The sequence below is a fragment of the Lagopus muta genome, chromosome 10 (genome assembly GCF_023343835.1).
Source record: "Lagopus muta isolate bLagMut1 chromosome 10, bLagMut1 primary, whole genome shotgun sequence".
NCBI classification, from domain to species: Eukaryota; Metazoa; Chordata; class Aves; order Galliformes; family Phasianidae; genus Lagopus; species Lagopus muta.
This window is the reverse complement of record NC_064442.1, coordinates 3,557,790-3,582,331: the sequence shown is the minus strand read 5'-3', so window position 1 is coordinate 3,582,331 and position 24,542 is coordinate 3,557,790. Positions and strand designations below refer to the sequence as shown.

Genomic DNA, 24,542 nt, shown 5'->3' with positions numbered 1-24,542 from the left:
CAAGTCATATTGGTTTTAGCTTTATGTTTGTCTCAGCTTGAAAGTTACTTAATTTCAGATATTTAATGCTTTTATAAATCAATGAGATTCCTAGAACTTTATGGAAAAAGTATGCACTCCCTTTCCTCAGTTATGAAACCTCATCCCCTTAATACAGGGGAGGAAGAAGTCCAGCGGGCTCCAGCCTAGGAACTGCCTGCAGACGAGCGTACTCCTGATTTAAGAACTTATGAACACTTCTGATTTAAGAACTTACTGGTTTATCAAGGAAGTCACATCTTGCAGACTTCAATATATATAATGAGAATTGCAGAGCCCTAAACGGGAGGTAGGACAAGCACTTCAGTCTGTGCTAATATTTGGGAGAGATAGTTCCAATCAAAGCAGACTTGTTTTTTTCTCAGTTCATTTAAAGTTCACGTTGTTCTCAAAAGTTAATTATAACACAATGCATCATCTTCTCTCACGTTTTTCTCATTGCCCTGAAAGGGATTTTATAAAAAACAATTAATCAGAGCTCAAAGCGTACCACAATTTCCATTTGGCAGTGCTGTGTTTTCTTTGGATCCCATTTTACAAGAAGTGTGTGTGGACTTACAATACGCTCTGGCCTGTCAGGCCAAACAGCACCTCAAACGTTCCTCAGAATATTTATTTTCCACTTAAGTGATTTTGATATCCTAGCAGATATCATTTTTAAATATGACTGCCACAGCTTGCTTCTCCGTTGTGCTCTGTTCTGAACTGGAAATTTACTATTATGCATTTACTTTTCTCACTAACAGAAAAATAAAAAGGCAGCACGTGTTTTCATCCTGCCCCAGCAGCTCTCAGGCAGATTACCAACACCCAGGATAACTACCATCACATTCACACAGTTTTCAATCAGCTGCACACAGACCTTCTACCCTTTCCTTAAGCTGCAAACCTAATCTCAGATTTATTCTAAACTAAATCTGATTTTAGATGGAAAACCACCTCATGAAAGAAATGCTTATTTAAAGCATTTTAGCAAGCAGCAATAGATTCTTTACCCAGGCACGAACACATCTGTGGAGTTAACATCTCAGCACAGAAGTGCTGTGCTGCAGCTCCTGCCCACAGAGCCGGGCAAGCATCACTGCCATCTCCCAGCCTCATGCAAGGGGTGGCTCAGACGCACCATCCTTCAGCAACCCAGCCCAGAGCTGGGGTCTGCTGGGAGAGCAGCACGTCTTTGAACAGCATTGACATTTATTCCCTACAGAGCCACTTCCTGCCCATCATCTGTTTTTTAATCTATGGCAGGTCTTTATTTAATTAGAAGTCCAAAGCAGCTACTGAACGTGGCTGCGGTCCAGCGGTGCTCATCCCAGCTCCGCACCATACAGTGTCCTTTTCAAGGCAAACATCTCCAGCCTCACAATCTCTTTCACAACAACAAAGAAGGCACTTATTGTACCGGATGGATTGAGATCTGCATAATGCATAACGGTCTGCATATTGACATGTTTACTATATATTGGATTAACTCAATAGAGGGGCTGTCTGGCACCTTAAGAAAAAAAAGACTCAAAAAAGACCATGTGGACACTTGAGGGTTAAAGAAGTACGGCTGATGACAGCTTCTGAGCCTGCACGTTACTCAAAACCGACCCGAGTCAGGTTACCAAAAAGGTACCAAGGCACAATAAGGCCCTTCAGCAGATTGAAAGGGAGCCTCTCTTCTACACAACTGTAATTGTTCAGAAGGGAAGCAAAGGATCAGTGGAAATGGAAAGGCAACGGTCTGAAAACATTATGCCTGTATAGATTACAAACAAGGAACAGTAATACTTGATCTTCATCGTTGTTCTTCCTGATACCTACCACGCTCGTTTTAATAAAGCCATCAGCATTCCCACACAGCCCTGACAAAGAGAACTGATTTTATTTGACCACCTCTGAAGAGCCCAATACTGCAGCCAGGGCCCGACCGTCTGCACAGCCCATCCTGTAGTGCCACTCCAAAAGGCATCAAGCATGTTGAGCCCAAGGAGGAACCCATCAGCAGCCACAATCCCCCTCTGTGCCCACGCAGGAAGCTTTCAGCATAGCTGCACCATCTGCAGATGCAGGGAGAAATGTTACTGCAGAAGTCTAAGGATTCTTTAATTGCATACTGTGTAAAGATGAAATTAAATGTGGAGTTCACAGAAATCAGTGGTTGAAGAGATTTCTTACGACACTTTACATTAAAACAGTCTTCCACCACCCACCATGCTCTCGGTTTTTGCCTTCGTAGTGACATTGTGAATGAAATATATATTTTAGTGCCTTTAATGTACTTACACAACCTCCCACAAAGTTTCTGTACTCTCTAAGCTCACCTATCCTGTATGTGTCACATCAATCACTTGTGCTCTTCCTAGGGAAGCCAGCTCCTCTATTACCTCTTGGGATGTCAGAAGCAGTAACAAGGAACTAATCCTCTATCACACGCCTGGAGCTGCCTTCCAAGCCCTTCAACAAGGGTGCTTTCTCACTCAATTCACCACTTGAACCACCTGAGGTCTACCAAGTTCTCCCAGCTTTGGGAAGGAGACAAAACCCTCCAACCCATGAAACATCAACCAGGCCATAGTGTAACTAAAACTCTCTAATACTCATACACCACTGCCATCTTTAGCTTACATACTCAACCCAAACAAAAACTAACTGTTTCCATTTGAATGCAAGTCTTGAGAGCATTCTTGTTTACACATCTAAGCCCATCTTTCTGTTCATTTAATTAGAAGTCAAGTTTTTGAGGGCAGAGCTAGACCACAACCAAGGGATTGAACACTCAAGGGACTGGTGATTATGCTGCAATATAACCATTGGTTATCATCAATTAACCTTGTGCCTCTCATCATCCTATAGAATTTCCTCTCTCCTAGAACTGGAAGGAAAAAATGACATCCAAAGGCACAAATGAGATTTGGCCCAATAACCCAAAAAACAGACTGGATTCCAACGTTCCCGTTGTCTCCCACAGTCCTTAGAAAAATACATGCTATTTCAATTTTCTCCCTTACCACTCTACCAACTATATATTTCCAACCCAAGGACCACTGTGTTACCAAGTTGACCAGAACAAATCATTCACAGAAATAATACACAGAAGGACTACGACCACATCACAGCTAAGAGTGGCCTTTCTGTGCCTGCCATTTCAGTTGTCACAGCCTGAAGGTACCTCTGGCATTGCTGCTTTCCACGAACTTCCTCCGATTTCCCCTTAGAGCACGCAAATAAATTTTCAGAATAAATTACATTTCTGTCCCTCATCTTGCTTGCTTTCTCCATGCCAGCACTTTACTTTGAATGTCAACAGGAACAGCGGCTTAACAAAAATGGAGCCAACAGAACGAACTGAATCCCTATAATAATATTGATTGATGCCTTCTCCACACGGCTCACCAGAGCAAGCAGCTCTGGATTTAGCCGAGCTCACATGAAAGCATCCTCATGACAAAGTCATCCCCAAATTAATCCTCTCTCACTTCGGCTGCACTGACCCAGCACATCCCTCAGGGGCTCCTCTGAAGCCACATCTGTGAGCTCCTGCTACTGAAATAGCACAACGCGAGCAGCTCAGTTGGCATGGATTGCTGTTTGTCCTCGTGGGTACACAGGGCAAAAATGGAAGACAGCATTGCAGTAACATCCAAGTGGCCGGGCTTGCATGGTAATGCTTCACGCCTGACTATCAAACAACTCAGAGCAGCACCAAACCTTGGACTCCACAGCCTGTAGTTCCCAGGTCAGATAACACCTACAAGAATCACAGAATCACAGAATTGTAGGGGTTGGAAGGGACCTCCAGAGATCATCGAGTCCAACCCCCCTGCCAAAGCAGGTTCCCTACACCAGGTCGCACAGGTAGGCATCCAGGCAGGTCTTGAACATCTCCAGAGAAGGAGACTCCACCACCTCCCTGGGCAGCCTGTTCCAGTGCTCCATCACCTCACTGTAAAGAAGTTCTTGCGCATGTTTGTGCAGAACTTCCTGTGCTGCAGTTCCCGGCCATTTCCCCTTGTCCTGTCTCCACTCACCACTGAAAAGAGTCCGGCCTCGCCATTCTGCCCCCCACACCTTAGATATTTATAGACCTGGATCAGGTCCCCTCTCAGTCTCCTTTTCTCAAGGCTGAACAGACCCAGTTCACTCAGCCTTTCCTCATAGGGGAGATGCTCCAGGCCCTTCACCATCTTTGTGGCCCTCCGCTGGACTCTTTCCAAGAGATCCCTGTCTTTTTTGTACTGGGGAGCCCAGAACTGGACGCAGTGCTCCAGATGAGGTCTTACCAGGGCAGAGTAGAGGGGGAGGATCACCTCCTTTGACCTGCTGGCCACGCTCTTTTTAATGCACCCCAGTAAGCCATTGGCCTTTTTGGCCACAAGGGCACACTGCTGGCTCATGGCCAACCTGTCGTCCACCAGGACACCCAGGTCCCTTTCCGCAGAGCTCCCCTCCAGCAGGTCATCCCCCAACCTGTACTGGTGCATGCAATTATTCCTCCCCAGATGCAAGACCCTACACTTGCTTTTGTTAAACCTCATCCGGTTTTTTTCTGCCCAGCTCTCCAGCCTATCCAGGTCTTGCTGAATGGCAACACAGCCTTCAGGCGTGTCAGCCAATCCTCCCAACTTGGTATCATCGGCAAACTTGCTGAGGGTGGCCATTATCCCCTCATCAAGGTCATTGATGAAGATGTTGAACAAGACCGGACCCAGCACAGACCCCTGAGGAACACCGCTAGTTACAGGCCTCCAACCGGACTCTGCACCACCAACAACAACCCTCTGTGCTCTGCCACTCAGCCAGTTCTCAACCCACCTCACTGTCCACTCATCTATCCCACACTTCCTCAGCTTTGTTATAAGGACGTCATGGGGGACAGTATCAAATGCCTTGCTGAAATCAAGGTAGACTACATCCACTGCTCTCCCCCTATCCACCCAGCCAGAGACAACATCATAGAAGGCTACCAGGTTGGTCAAGCACGACCTCCCCCTTGTGAACCCGTGCTGACTACTCCTGATAACCTCCTCTTCTTCCAGTTGTCTGGAGATGACATCCAGTACAAGCTGTTCCATCACCTTTCCAGGGACAGAGGTGAGGCTGACTGGCCTATAATTGCCTGGGTCTTCCTTCTTGCCTTTTTTGAAGACCGGGGTGACGTTGGCTATCTTCCAGTCTTCAGGCACCTTCCCCGTCTTCCAAGACTTCTCAAAGATGACCGAAAGCGGTTCAGCAATCACCTCTGCCAGCTCCTTCAGCACCCGTGGATGAATCCCATCGGGTCCCATGGATTTCTGCACATTGGTGTTTCCTAGGCGCTCCCGGACCACCTCTTCCCTGACAGAAGGGGGGTCTCCCATTCCCCAGATCCTCTCACTAATCTCCAGGGTCTCAGATTCCCGAGGGGGAGCTTTTTCACTGAAGACAGAAGCAAAGAAGGCATTCAGTATCTCCGCCTTCTCAGCATCCCCCGTTACCAGAACACCCCCGTCACTTAGCAGGGGAGCCACATTCTCCCTAGTCTTCCTTTTACTGTTAATGTACTTGAAAAAACCTTTTTTATTATCCTTTATCCCCTTTGCCAGATTTAATTCCAGGCGGGCTTTAGCCTTCCTTGTCGCATCCCTGCAGACCCTGACAACATTCCTGTATTCTTCCCAAGTAGTCAGACCCTTTTTCCACATTTCATGGGCCTTCTTCTTTCCTTTGAGTTTGTGCACGAGCTCCTTGCTCATCCACACAGGTCTCCTGCCACCCTTTCCCAATTTCTTCCTCATCTCTGCCCCTCAACAGAAGACAACAGCTAACTAACATGAAATCCACAGCAAAGTCCTTACCCATCACTGCCCTATGTGTGCCCAAACCAAGAGCTGCTGTTGGAGCATCACGGCTGACTGCTCCAAACTCTGGTGAGGCTGCTGTGGGCTGTATGGAGCAACAGCTTACTGTAATTTCAGAATAACTCCAAAAACTACACAGCAACATTTGAGTCACAATACAGTTGAGCTTGCCAGCTTGTGAAAACATTGCCCAAGCCAAACAAACTAAAAAAACCTCCACAAGAGTAAGCAGGTAAAGCCTAAATTACAAGACAAGCTTCATCCTCGTGAGAAGATAGAATTCAAACCTCTGCATTCCTTCCTGCCCTGCAGAACTGCCTCTGACAGAAGCACAAAATAAAAAGCATCCCACTCTATACTAAATACACAATAGAGAAGGAAGCTGGTGGCACTTTATGATCGATAACTACAAGCGTAAAACTTTTTTTTCTTTTTTCTTTTTTTTTTTTTTTACTGTGGTAATAATGTTTAAACTCCATGCCAGTAGCTTCTGTCTTAATTCCTGCTAACACAGAAATGGAAGACTAAAATTACAAGCTGTTTATAACACTGAATTTATGTTGCACAATCTGCCACGACAATAGGGCTTAGCAGAAGCCATCTCTCCTGGGGACTGTTCTTCCCCACCTTTAAAAAAAATAATTGTGTGCACGATTTTCTTTATTTACTTTCAGAACAGCTGTCTACACATCCAAGTGAGTCAGCAGCTGACTGATGGGAGGCTATGGGATGTACTCACTTGGGATGCAGGGATAAGCGGCCAATTCTTACAGAACGAGAAGTCATCACACGGCTGGGCTCTGCAGTTCCCACTTAAGGAAACCTTACTGTGCTGCTGTGCTGCACTTACCTGGGGAAGTGGCTTCTCCTTCATGTATTTTAGCACTTCTATTTTCCCTTTTCCAAAAACCACTCAATGAGGTCAGATCATTTTGACTTCGTTAGAAGCAAATTGCTGAAACATGACTGTGCCATAGTATATAACTGCACTCATCTTCTAATCATCATCTTCAGCAAAAGAATTTAACGAAGAGTCAGAAGTTGTACTTAGCTACACAGGAATCCACAGCAAATGACAGGTCTGACACCATTATTCATGACAATATGTAATACACGACCCTCCTATCAAACAGTAATAATCTCTCTTAATTTCTCTGATGAAACACAAGTCCTACACGCTCTGACCTTCCGCAGTACCGCTTCTGTTTAACAAACCTAATAAAAATTTCCACTAGAACAGAGAAGCAAGATATTTTTTAAAAGCATCTAATTCACACGAGAAAAAGACAACGCTATCAAATTTGATTTAAGAGAGCAGGGAGCCTTCCCAGCCCTCTCTTCACATGGCAGCAACACAGCTGAAATCACACAGGTCGTGCTGGAACCTGTTTTTTCAAGGCAGTTAAAACATGACCAACTTGCACCCCCAAAAAAGGGCCTTAAAGGTATTAAGTTACATACATGCAGGCACTGTGGGGCTTTCCAGTCATGAGCTAACTAGACTGAAAAAAGAACCTTCCTCTCCAAATACATGGTAAAACATGTGGGTTGGCACCAGAGACAAAGTGACGAGTCTGGGGCTTATCAACTGCAAACTGTTGCACCAGAACCAAATTTAACAGTAATACAAACCCACATAGCTGTGGCAGTAGGAGTTCCCATGCAAACTCGCTTTTCTGGATGCTTTTGACTTTGTATTTATATACTGCCCAAGCCAGTAGATTTCCTACCCCATAAGCAGTTTTTAAACACTGTCTATAAGCACTGTGAACAACATACAATTCGTAATCCTAGTTAACAACATGACTTAGGTAGTTATTCAATCTGCCTGTACTGAGTTCTTTTGCTTGACAACTGCACTTACTGTCACAAAGAAGCTAAAACAACAGCACCAGGTATCCTGGATGCTTGCAAAACTTCTTCACTGCCACCTGCAGCTGCACTCACTCCAGAAGGTACATCAAGGGCAGCCTTGGCTGAGATCTGGAGGTTCAGACCATCTCCGTGGTTATGTTTACTTCAAACCTCGTATACACAACCGACTCCTAGTCACAGATACAGCTGGAGAACATGTCCTTAAGCACAGCTTTGATAGCTCCTTGCTGTTATTTCTATATTCAATCTATTCATGCATAAGGTGAAGTAAGAATGAGAAGACGTGAGCTAGAACAAAGGTGGATAGTCACAAAGGGAAGGAGATAAAACCAATCTATTGTTCTGTTCTTTCAGCTGAGTAGCTCTAACCAACCCAATTCAAAACACTGACACTCTTACACAAAACCAAGTTGACAACTTCAACAGATTTCTTGTTTTTAAGCTTACTGGCATTAGTCAGCTACTGAATGCTCATTTGTTGGCAATCATGTTTGCCATGTTCACTGTGTACTTCTACTAAACCAAAAGATGAGTAATATATTTACTCAGTACTAAACTTCTTTAACCAAAACTATAGAAGCAATGCAACAGCATAACCAGCTGCCAGCCCTATAAGGTAAAGGAAGAACCTCATCTCCATTGCATAAGATGTGCCATGACAGCAGTGCCAAGAGTTTTCCTGCCTATAGTTCCCTGCCTGTTTGAATAGCATCAAGCTATGCCAATCCAACTGCTCCTGCCAACTGCGGGCAGGGGACGATGGAGCCACGATGGTGGGTAATGAGAGCACCGCAGCCATGCTGAGCACACGTCCATGGCAAAGCACCAGCTCTGATCTGACAAAGGAAAACAACAGGAAAAAAAAAAATGTAGGTAGAAGCATTCCGAAGAGTTTGAAAAGCTCCTTTCCAGCTGCACTGGGGATGGCTCACTCAAGGCAGACCCACAGGAGAGCAGAGCTGACAGCCCTTGGCCTCGCTGCACTCACAGCTCCGTCTACTCGTTTCGTGAAAGAAAGCCATAGTATTCGTGCAGGGCTGCTCGGTGCCACGGTAAGAAAACATATCTGAACAGCCTGCACTTCACTGGATCACGTGCCAGCTCCATTCGGTTTCACAAGGTAGTACCCTTCTTTTCCCTACAGCTAACCAGCAATTGTGGGAACCAACAGATAGGTGTAAACCCGCACATCGCCCCGGCCCTGTGGAGGTCACACACAGTCACCACTGGCAGTTTTTATGGACTGCTTTGGACAAGGCAGCCCCCCAGAGGGGGTCTTCTCAGTGACAGGGATGGCAGCATTGGGCAGCACTGCAGCCATCCCCTCCCACAGGTACAAAAGCAGACCCAACTCCATCCCATCCTCACCTCCTTCCCAGTTCTGAGTGGGGTTAAAAAAAAAAAAAAAAGAACAGCTGCTTTTCCTTCTCCCTTTCTCTTTCCCAAGGCACCAAAAGGCCACAAAGCTCTGTGCAGCCCTGCATTAGGGCTGGTACAAAGCCAGGAGTGCTCATGCCCCAGCTGCTCCAGCTCACCAAAACCCCCAGCAATCGGCCTCCAAGGAGGCGCAGCCAGGTGCTAGGAAGTCAACACAGACCTCTACATTTAATGCATAGGAGCAGAGTGGCAGGTGAGCACCACTGAAGAGTCGCACTTTAACCTCAATTTGGATACCCAAAGAAAAGCTAAACCAAAGAGGAAACTAGAAGGCAGCACAGATGAATCAGAACGGAACTTCTCTGTGCTGAAGCAGAGTCTCTTGGCAGTCATGCTGCCAAAGGCTGAACAGTCTTACAAACAAAATCAGATTTTTACATTCCTAGCCAAAATAATCAAAAAAATCCCAAATAAGACAACCCATGCAGGAAAAGAAAAAAGCAGCTGAAGTAACACCTAGGCAGGGCACAGAACAGACTCTGCATCAACAAGTTGAAAACAGAACAGATAAAAGCCAAGCATAAGAACAGGCTCAAAAGTGACCTTGGTTTTGGTGTGAACACGTGCCCACCCATACTGGGAAAGTGAGACAGGAGCGAGTCCCATCAGAATATTGCATCAAAGAGCATAAAGGCAGTGAGCCAGCAGGTCAAGCAGGCTGCATTCACACTGACCAGCACAAAGGGTGATGTTTGATCTGAACGGAAAAGCCCATCAAGAAGGACAAGTGAGGAAGGTACCTACAACAAGCAAGCCTGGAGTCCCACACCTGGCTGCGTGCTCACCAAAAAACTCCATTAACGAAGTGGAAAACATCAGACTTGGTAACCCCCCTGCCAAGGAGTTGTTCCCCAAGGACAACTGATATTACCACACACACAGGTAAGTGGTTTTATCTCAACCTCCATGTGACCCACACACTTTCTCAAAGCAATTCACGTTCTTCAAACAGAGGCAAGGTGGGGAAAAACAAGTGGGAAAGATTTCATTTCTGTGCCCTTTCAGCCCATTTCCACTGACGGGTTCTGAAACCATCCAAGAGAAACAGCAGAGAACACATCTGTGCTACCTGAGCACAAAGACAGCTAAACTTTTGGTCACTAAAGCAACAAAACTTAGGGATCACAGCAAGAGGTACTGTCTGTGCACATGCCAATTCCCAGCCATGCTGTCAGCCCTTGCAAGTCATTGCCCTTCCTTCACTGCATTGAAAGCAAAGCATTTTTAGAGAATTCCCCTGAAAGGCTTGAACAAATGCCATGACTTCCCAGATCCACTCTCTGCAGCACTGGAAAAGGCAGATCATAAAATGGGGAGTGAGAGGAAGGCTGGCGAGAAAGAAAGAGGTCTGATCTTGAGACAGTACTTTGGTGAACCAGTAAATAAGCCCAGATGTTGTAGACATCTTCTGACATTTAACCAAGCTAAATGGAAAAGTGTTAACTACATCCCTTATTCTCTGGGCTATTTCCTCAGGTGATGCATTACAATCTTCTGAAGGGGCAAGGCATTCTTTTTGTCTAAAACAAACACTATGAGTGCAATGCTGAGGTGGCCTCTAACAGGACTTTCTTTAAGCCAGGGAAACACAGGGCAGTGGGTTTAAACATTCTGTAGTGCTGAAACCAGTCTGCTCCTGACATTCTCTCCCTCACTCTGCTCCAGTACAGATCAGACTTGCAGGGAACATCCTGCTCACTAGGAAAAAACAGGAGCACATTGCTCTTGAGAGGATAACAAGTACCCCTTCCTAATGCATCCTACTTTGTCAGCACAACAGTCTCATTGCCATTTCAAAGGAAAATGGCCATAATTGATTTTCCAAAACACAGCATTACAAAAATATCATGCATTTAATTGTTCTAACAAAGTGCTTTTATTATAGCAAATCACAACACGGATCCTAAAGGACAAGGTATAAGGTAACAAGGCACAGCCTTTTAAGTTTATTAATACTCTCCACAAAAAAAAAACAGGTTTGGGAGCTGCAGCTCCCTGCTACCACAGCCCTCCTGCAGCTCCCAGGGCTCTCATTACAACCCAGACAGCTCTGCTACGTGTGCTGTTCCTTCTCAGCTCACTGTGCATGGAAGCAGCAGCCCGACATCTCCAACAACCACCGCCCTGCCGTGCTTCATCAAACTGCAGCCACGCAGCTCAGCGCCGGGAGTTTGCAAAGTTCTGTTTGAAGGAAAGTTCTTTACATGCTCTGCAAGTAACTTATTTCTCTAGTTGTTTACTTGCAAAAACCAGACCAACTGCATCAGCTTCTCTGACTGTGAAAACCACACACCTAGCTCGTCAGAAACCCAGGAGAACTTTCTTCCCTATTTTGTTTATCTATTTGAACAGCCAGCTGCTCTCAGACAGCAAGAACAACCATTCCTTTTCCCTCCCTCTCAGTTTTCTGCAGCCCTAGGTATGGCAACGGTGGAAAAAGCTCGCATGGGCTTTCCAAGAAAAAGTGTGTTTTTCCTCCTTGGTCAGTTTTAGCACAGTGTATCCGAGCATACATCAATGGCAAGCTTCAATGGTTTCAAAGTTACCCAACGGCCACAACACGGAACGCAGATTGCTAGCTTTCCTTCCAAATGACCACTTCAGAAAAAGTCTATAAAAATGCAATTCTGTGAGGGAAGCAATAAACAGAAAAGGGACAACCCTACCTCACATCTCCTGCTCCTCCAGGTAGCCAAGCTAAGTTTCCTCCTCGTGTATCACCTCAAGGCTTCTTCACAGCTTGGTCCCAAACCCAACTAAGAACAGGACAAATCCTCCCTTTGGTTTCTTCCAGAAATCCCCCTTCAGCAATTTGCTCTCATATATGCAGTGCAGGCAGTCCAGGAACTATTAAGTTACGTCAGTAACAAAAAATATTTTGTAACAGAAAATGAAAATAAATGAAAATTCTTACCTGCATGTGCTACAACAACATGTTGTTTACTACCTCAAAGCAGCATGAACCCCAATTCCCTGCAAGAGGACAATGCTGCACAGTGACAGGGGTCAAGAATTTTTCAGAAGGTAACCACAAAAAATGACCACGATGTGCCAGATGTTCTCCATCACAGCACTGCATCCCACCCTGTCACTGTGCAGTCCGACATTCATTTTGCAGTTGTGTTGCACAGTAAATGGCACCTGGGAGCAAAGGAATTTTGGGACAAAACCTGAGCTAAGCCACAAAAACACAGGTCGCTCAGATGACTTCTGCAGTATGGTGAAGGCTAATGGGAAGGTTCACCTCAAGCCCCCGTCAGCTGCTCCTGGCCGATCCCCTCATCCCCAGCCCTGCATGGGCACAGAGTCCTGCCCCACCAGGTGATGCTCAGCCCAAGCTGATGCCCCACACCTGTTCTCACAGGGACATTTCCATGCAGCCCCCCAGGCAGCATCGAGTTACTGCACAGAGCCACTTCCACATTCCACCCTCCAACTCCCCCCAGGAGCCATCGGTTGCTCTCAGCTTTCACACTTCACTAATTTTGGAATCAACAGGAAATGGAGATCAATTGTGATGGTACCAACCCTGTAATGACTCACCACTCAGCTCCCCCAGCCCACCATCCATCCCTGAGAGATGCACACAGCAGCAGACCCGGCAGGCACACAAGGTCCTTCCCAGCCTTGTGATTCTATTCTACGATCCTATTCTACAATTCTACACACTACACACAGCCTGGCTGCCCACAGCCCCGTGGTCAGGCCGCTGCAGAAAGCACCACACCGTGCTGTCTCCCCCCACCAGCTCCTAAATGCAGCAGCTATTGGGTTTTCTGAGTTTCACCACAAAAAAATAAGCAGAAAAGTTACATAAAACTCATCCTGCTCCATTCCATACCTACCCAAGCCTCAATCTGCATTACCTCCACCCCCACGAGGGACAACCACCCTCCTGCTCTTCCCCTTCAGAGAATACTTCCAAATCACGGCGTTTCGTTCTGCTTACACAGCCACCGAGCCAGAAAAAAAAAACAACAACCATTTGCATGAAATTAAAAGTCAATAAGAGCTGATTATTTCATTTACCAAAATAGAAAACCGTTTCATATGAACCACTTAAACGCATTCTTCTAAAAATAAACTTCACTACAAATCGAACGTGAAATTATAACAGCATATATTAGGGTAAATGCCTACTGTAATTTGAATAAAATAAAAATAGTAAGCATATAATTTACACAGAAAAAGCTGCGTTCCCTCCCAGACACGACAGCTCCTCGTGCCCCTGCCTCATCCCATCCAGCCCCACGGATGCCATCCGTTCATCACTGAAGTGAGCAGTCCCAACATCGCAGGGACGTCAGTGCGGCGCAGCACTGACTGATGGGCACTGAGCTCTTGGCTTCCCAGGGACAACGAGAAATTATTTTTTCTGTTGATGATTTTTTTTAAAATCACGCCTGTCCACCTCGACGAGTTTTTAATTAAAGCTCAAAACTTATCTTCCACATTTTAATTGCAATTCCGTTTTCTGTCCAATTAGAAAAGGAATGCAAATGAGAAGCAATCCACCAGAAAATTCATAATCTCCTATTCTGCCTCTTAAAAATGTGAAAGCTGAGGATCTGAACAAACATCTTTGTCGCTTATTTACACAGACGTATCAAAGTGACAAATGCTCTTTATTGGCAGGAAGAAAACAAAGCGATGCACTGCCCATAAGGGCCATGTTAATAAATCAAGGTGTGCAACAGCTGGCAGTCAAAAAATCCAACTAGAGAATACAGGCTGAGAGCTCCTTGCTCAAGACAGGAAAACCAACGTGCAGCACTGCCATGCTGAGCCCCACATTCCAAGCCTCTCACCCCTCATACAACACAATGCACCGCAAAGTTAAACGTGAAGTCACTGATATCAGCCACGCAAGCATCACAAACATCTCTTGCAACACCAGCTCAGGCAGTGCAGCAGGTGATTTTCATCCTCACATCATCACTTGAATCTTATGAAAATTACTTGAGATGCTGCTGCCAGGTTAACGCACTCAGGCTCCGATCCCACTGACATTTGCCCAGCAGTGCTGTGCCCACTGCCAGCTGCCCGGCACCACGGGCACAGCGGTGACACAAAGCTGCCCTGCTCAGATGCACAGTGACAGACTGAAGCAGGGCAAGGCCCACGAGGTGCAGCCCCAGCAACTCACAGAACGCCTATCTCCAGCCCTGCCGTGTTTTAACTTTGTGGGTTATTTTTAAATATTAGAGAGATGAAAGAATCAAGAGCAGAGATTGCATCTGTTGCCATCACAATTTAACCACAGCCCGTGTATTTATACAGTGGAATCTCCAAAATAACACTGCATCTGCTGAGATGACCGTGTTTTTTCCATGGGCGCTGGGCTGCGTTACAGGGGAGTAGCTCCAAAGCAACAGCTTTTGAAGTGCTGATTGCGATCCACCCCAAATTCCTTTTGTAATCTTCTCCGAATGCACTGAATTGTGAAGCTGTTGTTTCGCAGACCCGCTGGAGAGCAACAAAACCCAACACAGCTTTACAGCAGGCACTGCAGCCTTACAGTGAACGCAGCGTGTTTGCTTAAACGGTGAGCTACCTAGAGATGCACAGAACAGAAACCGTGTGAGAACAGACGTCCATCTCACACATGATCCTGCTCAAGTCCAGGACCACTGCCTGAACACACACTGCACCGAGGGGCAGCATTTCTCTCCTCCTCATTCCTGCTGCTAACAGCTGAGCCAACCTGAAGGGACTCCCAGCTCACCGCTGGTGAATTTTCTGCCACTTCTTGGAATCACAGCCCATCAGAGCACGGAGAAGTTCAAATTTACAAAGGGGGTCTCCCGACCTAATTCATGTATTAAATACACAGAACGTAGCTTTTGTTAAGGTGTAACATCAATGAGAGAGTCTGAGCTCAGAACCAGCCTACTCCAATCAGACAGAAATCCCAGTATTTTATTAATGCACACCAGAACCGAAACAAAAAGCAAAACCTTCTGAACCCTCTGAACCCAGGCTTCAGAGCGACAGGTCCAACCAAGCCAAGTTTCAAGCTCAGAACAGCAGCAGTGCTTTCCTTACAGCCCATCCCTGCCTCTGTGCAGTGGCACTGGCACACACACCCTGCACCATGGCTGCAGCCACTGGCAGAGCTTCAAAGGAGCATCAACACAACCTGCACAAACAACACCTCTGTATCCCAGGTAGGTGAGGAGCAGGCCCCGCACACCTGTGGACTTTGGGCATCCTCCTCCAAGCCCTGGTTTGCAATGTATTTTCCCTTAGTGTCCAAAGAAGCACAAGCACATGCATGAACAGCAACCGATGTGCATCCCACAGCTCAGCTGGGTAGGAATTCTGCCTGCACTTTCCAGTAAGTGCCACACATGCATCCCCAGACACCACTCCTCAGATACAATGCAGGCAAAGCCACCTGGGGCAGCCTGGCAATAACAGCCCATAACTCTGTACGTATTTTGGGGAGCACACCAAATCCCCAGTGCTGCACATGAAGTTTGAATACAGCAGTAATAATCAAAATGCACATCACAACCCACACACGTAAACTACCAACAACAATTCCTGCAGTGGCAAGAAACAGAGGGGATGGGCAGCACAAGAAAGCTATTTTCAACACGATCCTAACTCTAATGCTACAGCCCAAGCATTCCCCTGTGACCAGCAAATAACGAGGAAACCACTCCAGTGAGATCCAGGAATAAAGCCCTACTGCAGCCCAAGCCAATTCCCTGAGAAGTTTGCTTCCAGGAACAGCTGTCACCAGGCACCAGTCCAAACACCGTACCTGGGTAAGGCTGGAGATGCCCATTAGTCCCTGTCAGACTGTCCCCTTCCAGAAAAGCCTGACTTTTTTGATGGCCACTCCATCACACAGAAAGCAGCCAGCTCCTCCTGTAGATTACAGCAGTAAAATTTAAACACCAACCTGCTTGTCCACAGAATAGGCACACCAGCAACACATTCGTTTGTTTGGAGAAGACATTTTCACATCCAAGATACCTGAGACCCTCTTCCCCCATCAAAAACCTTGCCAAACACAGCAGTGCAGCTCTCGCCAAGCTTCCCTGTGTGTCCATACCTGGAAGCCTTCTCAGGTTGACTGCCATGCTCCAAAGCAAACCCACCACAGCATCGCACTGAGCACCAGGCGAGCCTCCTGCTGCACCACCAACCACCAAGAACTGCAATAACACAATGCCAGCCCACCTTAGCTCAGCACAGCAGCCCCCCAGAACTGCGGTACTTACAGAGGCTTTGTCCCTTCAACACTCCCCACGTTTCAGAAGAAACGCCTGTCACAAAGCACACATGAGCACTTGGCACTCCCTGCCCCTTCACCTCACAGAGCTGTTGCCCTAACACTACCCAAGGCAATGATGTACTCCTTACTTCAGGATCCCACCCAGCTGTTTCAGCAGTTGCACATATAAGAGACTTCAGAAAGCATATTATCCCAGCTCTAATTTATGCATGCTCCCTCTCCCCAGCAAGACATTTATTTTCAACCTGTCAGGTACGCTTGTAGCATCATGGATGATTTGAAAAATAATCTGCACAAACCACTCTTATGAAGCCAGCATCAGGTGCAGTACCCACCATCCAGGCAGCCTGCACTCCAACAGCACACAAGGATGGAGCACTGCTCCAACGTGGATTCACTTCACAAATTCTGAACTTGAAAAAAACTGGTCTTTACTTCTTCCAATCCAACCCTCTGCTATAGGAACACGACTGCCTAAGCAACCAATTAAATGAGGAATGTGCTAATTAGTGATCCGTTCCTACTGAATGAAATAAAGCTTCTGGAAACACTCACTAAAAATATATAACACCTGATCAGCCACATCAAAAAAAAAACAACAACCCAACTTCAAAACAACACTGCATCAAGGTTCCCTCCAACGAGAGTTGCAGGGCTGTTGCTGTTTGTCCATCACGCTCACACACTGCTCTGGCCATGGGGGAAAGGGCAGCAGCAGGCAGTGCAGGAGGAGCCCACCTGAAAGGAGAAAGTGCTTCCATCAGAGCTCAGCTCACACGCCAAGTCAACAGCTCTATCTTTACAGCGTAATGGCCCCAATAACAGCCTGCAGATAACGCCCTCCTGACCGGTCACACACGCTGTGCTGGCAGCACAGTCAGCTCCTCACACCACTGGACTCAGCCAGCCAGCAGAAGCTCAGCACACCCTTCTTTTATGTACCACTGCAGCAAAGCACATAAACGTACAATCCACCAATTTCCTGCTTAAGAAGCCTTTTGTCTTCAGCAATCATTGTAACGTGAATCGTTCCTCCAAATTATTATTAAAATGATTTTGTGCAGCTTTAAGAGCCAACAGTTGTTCTTCCAAAGCATGTTTCAGTGCATGCAGAGAACACCCCTCTAACTTCACTGGGGTGAGATCTCATCTCACTGGTGAAGTCCAAGCACTCAGTTACCACAAAGACCTCCGTGGCATCACTGGAACACACACAGGCTTCTTTCTGCTCCTGCCCACTAAGCAAGGAGCAAAGCATCAGGACTTGCACAAGCTTGGGTACATCCACATCAGTACAGAAAGTGGTATTGCATTAAAGCTTACAGGTCAGCTGCAAATTGAACTGTAAATTACAGTAGTAACACTGCATCTCACATTTGCTTTTCAACAAATTTTAAGCAATTTCATTTTAAAAATCAGCAGCAACACCCCCATACACTGACAATGAAGAAATAATTGATGTCTTGAAAGAAATCCTGAAGGAATTGCTCATATTTGGCACTTGCAGAGGTTGGAGAGGAAAGCTTTCCCTGATAAACGCCAGTTAAACCTTCACCAGCCACTGCCATGCCAACACCAGCTCTGCAGGAATGCATATCCTTCATTAATGAATAAGCCAAACAGTTTGCAAGTTCCTGCAGCAAAACAAGCCCTGCGTAAAGCACAGCGCCCGCTTCGGGCTTTGGGGAACCGGTGCTGCTGAGTGTGAGCACAGGGAGGTGTGAGCATGGTGTGCAGCTCATCGCTCGGCTGTCCTCAAACGTGGTCTCAGACAGTTCTGGACACAACAAAGACAAATATAGTACTACAGAAACCAGCCCAGATTGTACCTGTCATGACTTGGCTACAAGGAAAAACCAGGCTGGCCAACAACCACAGCGTGTCTCCGGCAACTGCTGTTTGCTGAGTCCTGCTTTAGTGCAATACGAACATTCTGAAGCCATTCTTTTTGAAGCAGCTTTCATAAATCATAAAAACTAATCCAACTATCCTACACAAAGAAGCTGTCTATACAATTTACAGTGATAGAAAAATTACACACGTCAAATATACCCAAATACTAAAACAGTATTTCTGCCTTTCAAACACATCATTGCGCTCCCAAAGTCTCTCCGAACACAGCACTCTCATAAGCAGCAGATTCCACTTCCATCTAAGCCCAAAAACCTTAAAGTCATGCATTTGTCAGAAGGAACTGAAATAAACTGAAAGTACCAATCTGCAGCAACTGGAATTACGAGATTACAGAGCCTCGTGCCTCAGCCTTCTGACATTTACTAACGTATGGCAGTCATTGAGAATAAACTGCAGCTGATCCATTCCATGTGCACAAACATGCATGCACACAGCAGAGCTGCTGGTCCCTACCACCACACGTCTCCAACGAGACAGCTTTATGCCAGAGCTCAAGTAAGAACTGATGCAAGTCCATAACGTGAAGATTAAAGAACACTTGATGAAAGCTATCATTGCTTCCCAGTTACCACCTTTCAAAACGAGGACAAGTCGTTCATTTCACTGTAGTCAATTTAAAAAAAACAAGTAATAATTTAATGCAGCACACTTTGTGAGTTATGGGCTCTACGGCCACCACAGAAGGTGGTGAGGTAGGCGAGCTGTGTGCTGTGCAGGACCACAGAGCCAGCAGCAGATGAGAAGCAAACATCCTCTGTACACACACATCACCTCCCTCAGAGGGTGGTGAGGCACTGAACAGGTTGCCCAAGGAGGCTGTGGATGCCCCATCCCTGGAGGCATTCAAGGCCAGGCTGGATGTGGCTCTGGGCAGCCTGGGCTGCTGGCTGGTGATCCAGCACACAGCAGGGGGTTGAAGCTGGATGATCATCGCGGTCTTTTTCAACCCAGGCCATTCTACGATTCCCTCCAGACCCGAGTGCTCTCCCTACCACAGCCAACACACTCTGCCTTTTGCTATACTGAGCCGTCCTGCTGCCCGCAGCCCCTCACTGCTCCCACCACCAAGAACCAAGCACAGCTTCTCTCCCTTCAAACACAGAGGATTATTTCTCTCCAACACCAGCTCAGCCTTGAAACTTCTCAGTCACCTTCCTTCCACACCCGTTCCTCTGCTTTCTCACATTCCCAATGCATTTTGCCCAATATCGGCCAAGTCATTTCCTAACCCCTCTGGTTTCTGACTCACACAGGCCTTTGCTCCAGTCCAGAGCACACAACCTGAGCCCAGCGCTCCCTCCTACAGCCGTGGTGACCGCTGCAGCCCAGCAGCTTTCCACCCCCACTGCTCCACCCCCAGCTCCTCCACCGCCAGCATTCCCTGCCTGCAGTCTCAGCTCCAGGAGCCTCCCAGCTCCATCCAACAACATCCACTGACCACGAGGTGCACACGGAGGTGCTGATGTGAAGCCAGGTGTGTGTAACGCCAACACTGGAAGGGCAGGAAGGTTTTAGTAGGCAGCTTGGGATAGAGATTAAGCATACAGCACGAGCTGCCGCTTATTAGTGCCAGAAACACAAAGCAGACTGGTTAGATGAACAAGAGCTCATAGGAAGGTGAGCAGATCCACCAGGGTACCTCAGTCTGAACTATGATTAATAACTAGAACCATCTACTCTAAACACTCACCCCATTCCCACCCAGACACCCCTTCATGAGCATCGACCACATGAGAGAAAAGCACAAACCCCTCCATGCTCAAGGCACAAAAGGAAGAAAACACTCATGCTAAGCTGTGTCCGAAACCCATCCCTGGATGGAAGAGCTCCCAGCAATGCAGCCCTACACACCAAAGGCACTGACACAGCACGAGCTTCATCCTCACCAAGGGCCTTGTTATTTTTACACTGTTCTAACCAAGTCTCAGCAAACTCGTACCATCCTGTAGCATCCTCTCCCACCAGATGTGCACCACTGAGGCTACCTGCATTTTTCAGAGTTTTCTGTCACCTAACCACAAACAGATTTTACATAATTCAGCATTAAAAAGATGGGCTTCCCTCTCCTGTTGCAACTCCTTTGTATTCCTATTTAGGAATGCTGTGCTTGTTTGACCGAAAATGGAAGTGCCTTTTAGCTATGACACAGTATATATGAAAAACAAATAAAAATTATGATTAATCTTCCTTCCACTATTGCAGGGAGAGAAGAATATGAAGAGATGCAAAACATCTGCTCTGGAGATCATTCTTCCCCCTGACAGCAACATTCTTTGGGCAATAAGTGGTGAAAACAAAAGCCATTAAAGTGCAAACTACAAAGGCGATCGATCAGAGGCAGCGCCCGGCCAGGACGAGTTCCTCAGCATATCTCCCCACACGTAAACACCGAGATCAGGAGGAGATATTTCATTAGGGAGTTTCTTAATTGGGTCGTTTCAGTTAAATGGCAACGGCAAGCATTTGGGAGCACTGGAAGCCAATATCCCAAGCCTTCGTGCCTGATTTTATTGCAGGATCTGGGCGAACGCTTTGATTTGAGGCAGCACATCAGGAGAAGCTCCGAGCGCACACCTCAGGGCACAGCGCATCTCCTCGTCCCCGCTTTCCCCACGCGGGCTGATCCTGCTTAAGCCCTGAAGAAGGCCGCGGGGGTTTTGTTTTCAAGCCTGCGGATTAACGTTGCCTCTCGGAACGGCTCTGGGCAGCAGGGCTGCAGCTCCCAGACCGGCCGCCCGCACCGGCCCAGCTCGGGCCTCATTTGCATGGGGTTAATTGGCACTCGCCGCCTAACGAAACGCGGCATTACTCAACAAGCGTTACACACACCGTCTACACGCATCTTGCTCAAACATCGGGTTGTTTTAGCCTCGTCGTCAGCGCATCCGAGGAACTTCCTCTTCAACCTGAAACCCCCACTACCGCAGGAGCTCCGCAGCTCCCCGATGCTCGCCCTTCCATCCCCACGACAGCGCGCGGCTTTCCCAAGGCGAGGCACGCAAGGACCGCGCTGAACAACACACGCAGCGGATTAAGCCGAAGCACCAAAACACAGGAAACGAGCACGGCTCCGCGGGCGGAGAGAAGAAACGAAGCAGCCCATAAAACGGTCGGGCTTCCCGCACGGCTCCTCGGGTAAACGAGGGGCGGCCAACCTGACGCACGAGAGGCTCTCAGTGCGGGCACCCGAACGCGGCTCGGGCTGCTGTGACTGCCGGCGGGCGTGCCCCACGTTTACACACATGGAGGAAGCAGCTCGCTACCAAAAAAAAAAAAAAAAAATCGCTTGTTACTACGCGGCCCTTCCGGCCATCAGATGTCTCCACACAAGCGCTGCGCACAGAGCCAAGCGCTCACGAAGGAAACGAAGCCCACCGCCTTCATTCCGAGTCCCTTCCCCGGCGCCGCGCCGGGCAGCAAAGCAGCGCGCTGCCTGCACGATCGCTCCGCTCCCCGCGGCAGGTCACTGCGCGCAGCGCTCGCAAACATCGACCTCGTTCCCGGCCCGGCAGCGCCTGCCACGCGGCCCCACACCCCGCCAGGTGCGGGACACAAAGGCGGGCGGCAGCCGGGGGCCGAGGAGCGCCGCGCGGGGCAGGGGAGACCCGCACGGCCGCACGTCTCCGCAGCAACAGCCGCCGCGGAGCCGCCCCCCGCACGTCGCCGTCGCCTCGTGGTCCCTCACGGTGTCCTCACGCACCTCGAAGTCCCCCGACGCGACGCCGTCACCTCGCGGCCCCGCACGCGACGCCGCCGCCCCCCGCGGCCCCGCTCCCGCAATACTCACTTTCCCCATTTGTCGGCCACAGGCAGAGCGCGGCGAAGACGAGCAGCAACCCCCAGAAGACGGCGAGGGACCCTCCTCCGGCGCCAGACTTCATTCCTCTTTTTTTAGTTGGAAAAAATCCACTTTTCCGGGAAAAAAAAAAAAAAAAAAAAAACCAAAAAAAAAAAACCCCCAAAAAAAACAACCGAGTCCCGAACGGTTCGCTGTCCTCTTCTGCCCTACAGATAATAACGACGGAGGGCCGAGAAGCGAACGCCCCACGCCGCCTTACGGAGCGACGAACCGCAGCGGGAGCTCCGATCTCCCGGAGGCGGCGGTGCAGCAACGGCGGCAGCGCGGCTCGCAGCCCCGCGCCGGAGCGGCCGCGTCCCCTCAGCGCCGCTGCCCGGAGCCCGCGGGCCGTGAGCGGGGCCGGCGCTCGGCATCCTCAGCCTCCATTTTCCAGCACCGCACACACACAGAACTGGGAGGGCTGCGGGGGAGGCGGGGGGGCGGCCCAGACAATCTGATTACAAAACAACAACAGCGGCGCGCCCGGCCCTGCGCGCGGGGACGGGGCTGCCCCGCCGGGTCCCCCTCCGCCCTCCGAGAGGCGCGGCCGCACCGCACCGCCGTGGGGATGGGGCTCGGCTCGGCTCGGCTCCCCCCGCTCCGCCGCCTCTTCTCGGCGCCGCTGCCGCCGCCTTCTCTCAAAATAAAAATTAATAATAATAATAATAAAAAATATGAAAATCTAGATTAAAAAATGAAGGGGACGCGGGGCAGCTCAGCACCCCGCCGGCTCCCCCCGCGGTCCGGCCCCGCGCATCCCTCCGAGCCGCCGAGCCATGGCGGGGGCGGGGGGGCCGGACGGCAGCTCGGAGCCTCCCGGAGCCGCTCTGTAAATCCTTCGCCTCCTCTCGCTCTTTTTTTTTCCCCCTCCTCTCGGGGTGCGCGCGGCGCCGGGCGGGGGGAGGGGAGCGCCGGGAGGGGCGCGGGGGGCGCGGGGCGCTGAAGGTCACAGCCCCGCAGCGCGAGGAGGTCCGCGTTCCTCGGAGGGGGGTGAGGGGGTGCTCCGCTCCTCGCGCTTAACGCTCCGCTCGCAGCCTCGATCCCCTCCGGTCTCCTCCCGCTCCGCTCCGCGCCGGTAAACAACCGCCCGACGCTCCGCTCCGCCGCGCCCGACGCTCCGCTTCTCCCTCTGCGGCCGCGCGGGGACGGGGCTCGCGCCCGCCCTGCTGCTGCCTGCTGCCTCCGCGCGCGCGCGCGCGCACGCGCCCTCGCTGCTCGCCGAGCGCGCGCCCGCAGCACGCCCCCCCCAGCCTTCTCCCTCCTTCCCGCTCCCCTCGCCCAGGCGGCGGCGGCGGGGCGCGAGCGGGCGCGAGGCAAAAGGCGGAGCGCGGCGCGCGGAGCGGAGCGGCGCCGGGAGGGGCGGGGCGGGGCGGGGCGGGGCGGGGCGGGGCGGGGTGGGAGGGCGCCAGGTCGGCTGGCTGGGGAAATGAATGAATGAAATGGATGGAATGGAATAAATAAAATAAAAGACCAGGAAACGAAACAAAGGAAGTGGAATAAATAATGAAATAAAATGAAATAAAATGAAATAAAATGAAATAAAATAAAATAAAATAAAAATAAAATAAAATAAAATAAAATAAAATAAAATAAAACAAAATGAAATAAAATGAAATAAAATGAAATAAAATAAAATATAAAATGGAAGATCTTGAGTTAGGAGGAAAGAGAAGCTCCCAGTTTCCATTTTCACACCACAGCCGCTTATCGGCTGCTTTCAGTCCCTCCAGGCACATGGTGCAGTGCAGGGCAGCATGCGTCCCGTTCCCCATTGCCCTCCGTGTGTTTGCACCCAGCGCTGCCTGCACCCCACTGCGCCCCGCAGTGCTGCCAGGTAGGTGGATGGACGCACCCAAGCAGATAGGAGTGGGGGTTTCATTAAGGAAGGGTCAAAACTGACGAGATTAATGCAAGTGCTCCTGCAGTTTCTCTGTCTGCTTTTACACCTTCCCTGAGGACTGCATCCAGGCCTGGGCCCCCGGCATGAGGCAGACATGGAGCTATCGGAGCGGGCGCAGAAGGGGCCGTGAGGATGCTTGGAGGCTGGAATGCCTTCCCTATGGGGATGAGCTGAGAGCACGGGGAGAGAAGGGCTCTGGGGAGATCTCACTGCGGCCTTCCAGCACGTGGACGGGTTTATAAACAGGAGGGAGATCGACTCTGTATGCAGTCTGATAGTGATATGACACGAGTGAATTTTGCTGTTGCTGCGTCCAGCTGTGCCCAGTGCTGGCACTGGACGTGGGCAGAACAAGTGTCCTTTCTGTGCACGTTGTGGCATCGATGCACACGCATCATAATGCGTAACTTACAGATTAATGTGCTGTTGTGTTAAGGCAGAGCTGAAGTGGGAACGGAGTGTCCATCA

The 24,542-nt window shown here is 49.1% G+C and overlaps 1 protein-coding gene across 2 annotated transcripts in view; it reads right to left on the bottom strand.

Annotated features, from left to right (window-relative positions):
• Positions 1–23,351, bottom strand: part of IGF1R (insulin like growth factor 1 receptor) — a 153,123-nt gene extending 129,772 nt beyond the window's left edge. For both annotated transcript variants that reach the window (XM_048956591.1, XM_048956592.1), the window contains exon 1: positions 22,124–23,351. In XM_048956591.1, coding sequence (XP_048812548.1) covers positions 22,124–22,217 — 94 coding nt within the window. In that variant the 5' untranslated portion in view covers positions 22,218–23,351. The remainder of the gene's footprint in view (positions 1–22,123) is intronic.
• Positions 23,352–24,542: the final 1,191 nt, after the last annotated feature.